This window comes from Sinocyclocheilus grahami, unplaced genomic scaffold (assembly GCF_001515645.1).
Source record: "Sinocyclocheilus grahami isolate Dianchi unplaced genomic scaffold, SAMN03320097.WGS_v1.1 scaffold253.1, whole genome shotgun sequence".
Lineage (NCBI taxonomy): Eukaryota > Metazoa > Chordata > Actinopteri > Cypriniformes > Cyprinidae > Sinocyclocheilus > Sinocyclocheilus grahami.
In genome coordinates, this window is record NW_015505432.1 from 1749159 (window position 1) to 1758830 (window position 9672).

Below are 9672 nucleotides of genomic sequence, written 5' to 3' on the forward strand. Positions count from 1 at the left end.
AATAGAAATGTACTGACCCCAAACTTTTGAACGGTTGTGTATATTGTTAGAAAAGATTTCTATTTGAAATAAATGCTCTTTTTAAAAACTTTTTATTCATCAAAGAATCCTGAAAAAAAAGTATCACAGGTTCCAAAAAAAATATGAAGCAGCACAACAGTTTCCAGCACTGACAATAAATCAGCATATTAGAATGATTTCTGAAGCATCATGTGACTCTGAAGACTGGAGTAATGATGCTGAAAATTCAGCTTTGATCACAGGAATAAATAAAATTTTAATGTATATTAAAATAGAAAAACGTTATTTTACATCGTAATAATATTTCACAATGTTAAATTTTTTCCTGTATTTTTGATCAAATAAATGCAGCTTTGATGAGCATAAGAAACTTTTAAAGAAGATTAAAAATCGTTCTGATCCCAAACTTTTGAACGGTAGTGTCATATAGGCCTAAGCATTTCAAATGTAAAGAAATGATACCCTGAAGCAGCTAGCTTAACATAATGATATTCAAACCATGGGGAATTAATATTAACTCGAAAATCAAAGGTGGAGGAATTAATGGATATTTTGTAGTAAGTAGTTTTTTTAACCAACCTATATTTCAACTAATTTCTCATGAAACAGCAGTACATTAACGAATGTATTTGTATCTTAGAATCCCAGATTCAGTGATTTTGTGGACAAACAGACAGGATACACTACTAAAAACATACTGGCTGCTCCACTCATGAACGGGAAAGACCCACTTGGTGTGGTCATGGCAATAAACAAAGTTGGAGGAAATGAATTCTCCAAAGCAGATGAAGACGTGAGTATTTGAAAAATGACATTGATGTGAAAATCATTATATGTGATACTGACCTCAAATTTGTGCTGAATAGGAGAGATCAGATTATTAGCTGTTTTCAGAGCATGTACATACTACACTAATACTCTGAGAATAGGGAAGTTCACACCACTACTGTAACGATACTGACACAGAGGAACGATATCCTTCAAATCTAATAACTTTTTGATTTCCAGCCAATTAGAATTCACCCGACTTTAAAGAGCACAAGCATTTAAAGTGGCAGACAACAAAACTGCAGCATGCACTTATAATAAACAGAACGTTATGGTGCGTTGGTGTGGATGCTACTATAGATAAAGTTACAGTTATCTATATAGTTATTCTTAGTGTGAACAGACCTTTTTAGACTGAGATTCCACTGTGTCAGTATAAGAACAGATATTACCATTTTTTAAAATTATTAAGCAAATAATGTTTTTCAGCTCTTCACCAAGTACATCACTTTCGCCACAGTCATTGCCCTACAGCATTACACTTCATACATGTATAACGTGGAATCTAGAAGAAGCCAGGTAATGCTATGGACTACAACACTTAATGGTTGACTGCGATTTGAAACTTGATTCTGACTGTAAACCGCTGCCACAGGTTCTTCAATGGACTGCGAGCAAAGTGTTTGAAGAGTTGACGGACATTGAGCGACAGTTTCACAAGGCCCTGTACACCGTCAGGACCTACCTCCTGTGCGAGAGGTACTCTGTCGGCCTTCTGGACATGACCAAAGAAAAGGTTTGTGACATATAGTGATCATCCTCCATTTGGTCATTGATCAGCGATTCATGAAAACACTCAACCTTGCTTTGATTGTTTAGGAGTTCTACGATGAGTGGCCGGTTAAATTGGGAGATGTGGAGCCGTACAAAGGCCCAAAGACACCTGACGGCAGGGTAACAGATTTGTTTCTCTTCGGTAAACAAGTCAGTATTGCTGTCTAGTATTATTACAACTTCTTCTATCTTCTAACAGGAAATCAACTTCTACAAGATCATTGATTATCTCTTAGAGAGCAAAGAAGAGATCAAAGTCATACCGTAAGCATAATTTTTTTAATGCATAAAAACACGTTCTTTGCTCATATTGTAAAAACTAAAATGTCATAAGTCATATTCTACCACATACAGAAAACTACATGGGAAACACTGTATCTGGACACCATTTTCTAATAGGTTTGGCAGAAAATAAACTGAACTGTACATAAGGCCTGAACCAGACCTGAACCCAAATGGACACCCTTCAAACTTAAAAATGAAGGTTCTTTATTGGCATCTATGGTTCCATAAAGAGCCTTTAACATCCATGGAACCTTTTCAACTGCATAAAGGGTTCTTTAGATTCTTCTTCTTCACACTACGAAAAATAGTTATTTTAAGAACTGTTCACTGTAAGGTTCTTTGGGGAACCCAAAAAGCTGATCTATTGGAATTTTTTCAGAAAGACCACTCTCGATTAATGCCTATAGTTTTGAAGTGAAATTCTAAACAGGCACATACTCTCACCAGCAACTTTATTAGGTACACCTTACCAATACCAGGTTTTGCCTTCAGAACTGGCTTAATTCTTCATGGCATACATTTAACAAAGTGCTACAAACATCCCGCAGAGATTTTGGTCCAAATTGACATTACTCAGCTGCTGCAGATTTGTTGGCTGCACATCCATGATGTGACTCTCCCGTTTCACCACATCCCAAACATAAAGTACTCTAAAGGATTGAGATCTAATGACTATGAAGGCCATTTTGAGTATAGTGAACTCATTGTCATGTTCAAGAAACCAGTCTGAGATGATTTGAGCTTTGTGACATTCCACGTTATGTTGGAAGTAACCACCACAAGATGGGTTAATTGTGGCCATAAAGGGAGGGACATGGTCAGCAACAATATTTAGGTAGGCTGTGGTGTTTAAATGATGCTCAGTTGGTACTAAGGGACCCAAAATTTACCAAGAAAATATCCCCCACACCATTACACCACCAGCAGCAGCAGCAGCAGCCTGACCCAAGGCAGGATGGATCAATACTTTCATGTCATAAAATTCTGACCCTACCATCTGAATGTCACAGAAGAAATCGAGACTTACCATACCAGGCAACCTTCTTGCCCACAGAACTGCAGCTCACTGGATATTTTCTCTCTTTTGGACCATTCTCTATATAGGCTACCCTACAGATGACTGTGTGAGGAAATCCCAGTAGATCAGCAGTTTCTGAAATACCCAGACCAGCCCATCTAACCAACTTAAATCAACTTTCTTCCCCATTCTGATGCTCGGTTTGAACTTCAGCAGATCGCCTGACCATGTCTACATACCTAAATGCATTGAATTGCTGCCATGTGATTGGCTGATTTGATAGTTGCATTATCTAGCAGTTCAACAGACGTATTAGAGTAGCCGTAATTGGGTGTCCACATACTTTTGCCCATATAGCATACTAGCTTACCAGCCTCTCTCATTTGAATGTTTCTGCTTCCAGAACTCCTCCTGTCGACCACTGGGCACTTGTTAGCGGCCTCCCCACCTATGTGGCTGAAAATGGCTTTGTAAGTCCAAAATATTTTCTTAAAATCTAATACTATGAAATAGTAACAGTACAGTATTCAAAAGTTATGTTTAATAATGTTTGTGTGACAAAATGGTTAAAGCTCAGCTCTGGTTTCACCAGTGCCCTTGTACAAACACTTATTCTAAAAATGTCCCAGGTTAAATAACTACTTAACCCAGAGGTCTCAAACTCAATTCCTGGAGGGCTGTAGCTCTGCAGAGTTTAGCTCCAACCAGCTCCAACTCACACCTGCTTGGAAGTTTCTAGTGATCCTGAAGACCTTGATTAGCTGGATCAGGTGTGTTTGATTAGGGTTGGAGCTAAACTGTGCAGAGCCGTGGCCCTCCAGGAATTGAGTTTGAGACCAGTGACTTAACCCAAGTTAAATGAGCTACTCAATGGGGTAAACGACTACTTGCTGTATTATCGCTTATGTTGACTGAGGGAAATCTTGTTTTATTTTTCTTTCTCCAGATTTGTAACATGATGAATGTTGCTGCTGATGATTACTTTACATTCCAGGTACTGTAATCCATTCTAGGATAAACCCTCTCAGAGCTCATACTGTTCCTGATCCACACCTGAAATAGACACAAACCTGTAACCTTCAAACTGAGACAGAAAACACTTTATTTTAGTCATCATTTTGATTAGGTTATTGACAAGGTGAATGTAAATACCACTCTTTTAATTGATTCACTCTTCAGAAAGAAGCTGTGGACGAGTCGGGTTTTGTCATCAAAAACGTCCTGTCCCTTCCTATTGTCAACAAGAAAGAAGAAATTGTGGGTGTTGCCACTTTCTTCAATCGGAAAGATGGCAAGCCATTCGATGAGCAGGATGAACAAATTACTGAAGTGAGTCGTTAAATGGTCACCATCCCGTTAGCTCCTTTTAATCTCGTGCTGCAACACTAATGTGGTTTTTCTGACGTTTTAGGCCCTAACACAGTTCCTAGGATGGTCTGTACTGAATTGTGACACATATGACAAACTGAATCGGACAGAGTGGAGAAGAGAGATTGCAGCGGAAATGGTCATATACCAGACCAAAGCCACCCCAGCTGAAGTCCAACAGATTCTGGTGAGGCATCATACAAGCTCATGCTTTAAAGAAACTGCAGTCTTTATTATGTTAACTAAACATTTTTTGTCTCGTTAGAACACGAAGGAGAAGTTTGACATGAACCCTGAGGACTGCGATCAGAGAGAAATGTACAAACTCTTGGTATGACTTTTTTTTTTACTCTGAACCAATATATTCATAACGAACATATTATTGATCTTAAATGTTGAACATGACTTTTTAAATGTATCTACTTGTATTTTAATACACAGAGAGCCAACATTCCAGAAGCCAAAGATGTCGATCTGCTATTATTTAGTTTTAGTGACTTGCCTGTCTCTGAGCTTGACCTTATCAAGTGTGGCATTCGCTGTTTCTTTGAACTTGGAGTGGTAGAGAAGTTCAAAGTGCCAGCAGAGGTGAGACTGGACTTTACCATCATTTCCAAAATAATATATTGGGGCGGTCAAACTACCGTATACTGTATTTCTTTGAACAGTGCAACAGTCGTGATGTGATGTCATGCTCTGTGGTTTCTTATTTAAACACGTCAATTTAACAAATAATAATAAATCCAAACTATAAAAATAGACAATTTACACCAATTTCCTGCAACATTGCACATTTGCAGCCTTAAAGTTAGTGTGCTTTTAATTCAGAAGAGGTCTGTGTTGCCGGTATTCAGCATTCACATACATATAAATGGACGTGTAGTGCAACAACCGCTCAAGGCTAATTTTCCAAGCAGCACTCATCTTATTACTAGAGCCTGTGTTTAATTTTAGCAGGTGATTAGCGATTACCAGACTCGCACAGAAAGCTCAGCAGATTTCCACAGAAATCAGATGTCCACCATTCACAAACTTCCATTTTTTTATGGAAAAAAAAAATCTGGGCCTGTAAATGCAACTGTTTGGCAACAAATCTGTAAATGAGGAATTACATGTCAACTGTTATTGGACTTTCATGTAGTTCCTTCAGCTTTGGGATGACATTTTTTTGGGGTCTACACTTGCTCCAGGTCCTGACAAAATGGATGTACACTGTACGAAAAGGCTACAGAGATATCACCTACCATAACTGGAGGCACGGGTTTAACGTAGGCCAGACCATGTTCTGTCTTCTGCAAGTAGGTTTTTTAATCCACACATCATGCTATTTGCCACCAAAGAGGCTGTAATACTGAATATCATTTGCTTTCCCAAAAGACTGGAAGGCTGAGAAAATACTACTCCGACCTTGATGCCTTTGCGATGGTAGCGGCTGCATTCTGTCACGACATTGACCACAGGGGTACCAACAATCTCTACCAGACAAAGTAATTTAGCATATATATTTTTTTACTACTAATATTTTCAAAAAAGACACAGAAGGCATTTTACTCACAATCCATTTCCAATGCAGGAGCACATCACCACTGGCCAAGCTCCATGGCTCCTCCATCTTGGAAAGGCACCATCTTGATTACAGCAAAACGCTGATGGCAGAAGAGGTTTGTTATGTCATAAAGCACAAAGTGTTCCAGAGCTCAATATGACGGCCAGGTAAACTTTATTTTGTGGCTCTTTTTTTACAGAGCGTTAACATTTTCCAAAGTCTGCAGAAACGCCAGTTTGAGACAGTCCAGCACTTGCACGATGTCTGCATCATTGCGACTGACCTGGCCTTGTATTTCAAGTAAGCTCTCAAGAGCATGTCTTCATCTAGAGACACTCTTAAACATATCGTATTGTTGATGATCCCATTTTCTTCCCAACCCAGAAAAAGGACCATGTTCCAGAAGATCGTTGATGCCACCGAACCAATGGCTGATGAGAAGGAAGCGATTGCCTATGTGTCCAACAATCCCATTAGGAAGGAAATCATTATGTAAGCATCACTTCTCAGTAGAACCCTGCTACTTGAGAACATACTGAATTGAGAGTTTGAAGACATGTGTTTGATTCCAAACAGGGCAATGATGATGACTGGATGTGACTTGTCTGCCATTACCAAGCCATGGGAGGTCCAGAGCAAAGTAGGTGCAACTTTGGTTATTCATGGCTAAGATTATCCAGCATTGGGTTAAAAGACATTCATTTAACCTAAACACGCTCTATCCGAAGGTGGCTCTCATGGTGGCTGCTGAATTCTGGGAGCAGGGAGACCTGGAGAGGACTGTGCTAGACCAACAACCCATTGTAAGTTTGTGGAGATCAGTTTTGCTTTTAGAAAGGTCGCATTGTGATAAAAGTAGTGCTTGAATGAGAATACGTATCCTTTGAATCTTTTCTCAGCCCATGATGGACAGGAACAAGTCGGATGAACTTCCGAAAATGCAGTGTGGTTTCATTGACTTCGTGTGCTCGTTTGTGTACAAGGTAAATCCACCCAACTGTCAATCAATTTTGTTTTTGCACAATCCAGACATCCATGTAAATGGGCATCTGTCCATAATGGCCTCTTCCTGGCATGTCAGCACAACATTGCTTAAGTGTTCTGACAGGGAATGATGGATCGGCAGTTACTGGTGTGCTTGTGAATGCTTGCAGTAACAGGCCTCTTTTCTTGTACAGGAATTTTCAAGGTTCCACAAAGAGATCACTCCCATGTTCGATGGTCTGAACAACAACAGGGTCCATTGGAAGGAACTGGCTGATATTTATCAAGCAAAAGTAGACGCAATAGAGAATGAACGAAAACGACTAGAAGAGGAGCAGGCTAAAAAAGGTATGTTGGACCCAATAGTTGACATCTTTTTGTTCGTTTGTGGACAGGGATTGTAGATTAAAGGGATAGTTCACCCAAAAAATGAAAATTCTGTCATTAATTACTCACCTTCATGTTGTTCCAAACCTATAAGACCTTCGTTCATCTTCAGAACACAAATTAAGATATTTTTGATTAAATCCGAGAGCTTTCTGACCCTGCGCTCCGAAACAATGCAACGCAACTGAAATATTCCCAGGCCCAGAAACGTAGCAAGGACATCTGTTTGTCCATGTGACATCAGTGGTTCAACCGTAATTTTACGAAGCTATGAGAATACTTTCCGTGTGCAAAGAAAACAAGAATAACTACTTTAATCAACAGTTCTTGAATGAAGATGAGCAAAGTTTGGAACGACATGAGGGTGAGTAATTAATGACAACATTTTCATTTTTGGGTGAACTATCCCTTTAAGCAGATCAGAAAATGGCAAGGGATGCAAAAAAAGAGACCCTTTCCAAAGGTAAACTTTTGTACCTTACTTACCCCTAAAGGGTGCATAATAGTACCCAGATTCGACATATTTGAACCTTTTGAAAGTGTTTATGGCATACCTTGTGCTAATCCGACCTCATAGCCTTGGGGGAACGGTCATAACTTTGCAGCAACTTGATTTTCTGTCATCTATTTTTTTCTTCCCTGAAGCCACTGGTGAGGATGGTGGAGAGGGAGGAAAGTCCAAAACCTGTACCATATTTTAAACATCATCTGACAGAAATTCAGAGCCACAGAGAAGTCTGGGCCCGCATGTAGAGGGAGGTGAAACGTGCTCCTAGGACCACTACATTCTCATCAGCTTTCTGTCTCATTTCCTCGGAAGTACCTTCTCCAAGTGAACATGTAGGCATTCACCAGAAATGGAAGAACTGTACCTGTCAGATGTTCTTTCTGATGGGGTGCCAGCCTAGAGCACCATGTAGACAATTTCAAGCTTGTTCCTAATCACTGATTTCACCTCGACTGTACCTTTTAACAACTAACTACGCTGGAGGAAGTACTGCATATGCAACTTGCCACACAGTGGTGGCCGAAAACACAACTCTACAAATGTTTATAGTGCTGTAGTTCACAGAGCTTACCTGAAGTACGGCTTTTGAGTCCATAACCGTTCTCAAGATGTAAACAGCATAACATTAAGAATTAGAGCAATACGTATGAACGACTTTCTTACCAGTTGCTAATTTCTCAAAATAGCATACTTCTCGATTTCATAGGAGTTCCAATTTGATATTTATTCTTTTGATGAATTCACTGAATCACACTTAATGGTGAAGTGTGTAATTTCTCCACCAAGTGAGAATTGCAAAAATGCTGACTGTTTTCGAACAAGTTTCCTCAACGCACCCCTCATCTGTAATTGGTCAAACACACAGATAGCCCCGCCCCCAAACAAACACCATTGCTGTTTCTGTTGTTGGGCTGCCTAATGTTTTAATAGCAGAACACTTTTTTTTTTCTTTTGTGAAATCAACTTCTTTTAGATTTCTCTGCATATTAACTTGGGGTTAAAGCATTTTAACATCACATTAAATTACACACTTCACTTTTAAACTACAGCAATGCATATTTTATTACATTTCAGTTGCTTTGTTTAGGGTTGAAGGACCAGCTCATTTGAATAAGCTTTTAGAAGCTGATTGCTTACTAGCAAGCGCTTTGTGAAATGTACAAAGATCTCATGCTACAAGTTTTGCACACTGACTACGAGTTGTTCAAAGGAAAGATGGCACTGCCAAGGCTAAAGATCTAGTAACTTGCATTTGCATCTGCTTGTCGCAGTTGTGTTTGGATGGATGTCTTTTCTACTTTTTTGTTCTCTAAAGAAGATGAAGCTGAGAATGCGATATGGCTAATTCTATGAATATGTGGAGAACATTTATGACCACAACTTTGATGTTTGTTATTTAATCATTTATTGATACCTTAGCGTCACACATAGTTTTCAACCATAATGTATTATTGAATATGAGTGTATTACATAGAATATCAAATGATAACATAGAGGTATTTGTTGATACCAAACATTTAAATAATGTTTAAGTGGTATTCTATGGAGACGTGAGCAGGGCATACAAAACGTCAGGGGATATTTAAAGAAAGTGCATTGCATGCTATGACAAGGCAAGGGGGAACGGTCAGTACTTGAACATGTAAACCTATAAGGAGATTTGAAGTGAGTTTGATGGGGGAGCAGCTCCTGAGATTCACTCCATTTTAATCTTTAAATACCATGCTTATTTAAAGCAGACTACTGAAGCCTCTAGATATCTCCTCTGGCAGACAGCACAAACCCAATTCGTGAGGTCAAAGTCTCTCTTTTCTGATCTTTGGAGAATCTGATGACAGCAGTAACTGTTAAACTAGCGAATGAACCACTGATATCAAAAATAGGTCATTCTGCTTTAGAAAAACACCAGGCACCGACAAAAACAAGTAACCTATGGAGAGATGTAGTAAATGC

The 9672-nt window shown here is 39.1% G+C and overlaps 1 protein-coding gene across 1 annotated transcript in view; it reads left to right on the plus strand.

The window, feature by feature from the left end:
* The window catches only part of LOC107598595 (cone cGMP-specific 3',5'-cyclic phosphodiesterase subunit alpha'-like), a 20026-nt gene extending 10940 nt beyond the window's left edge, over positions 1 to 9086 (plus strand). The window contains exon 22 of the mRNA XM_016289987.1: positions 7857 to 9086. Within this exon, the coding sequence (XP_016145473.1) occupies positions 7857 to 7912 (56 nt within the window). The 3' untranslated portion in view covers positions 7913 to 9086. The remainder of the gene's footprint in view (positions 1 to 7856) is intronic.
* The last annotated feature ends 586 nt before the right edge of the window (positions 9087 to 9672 follow it).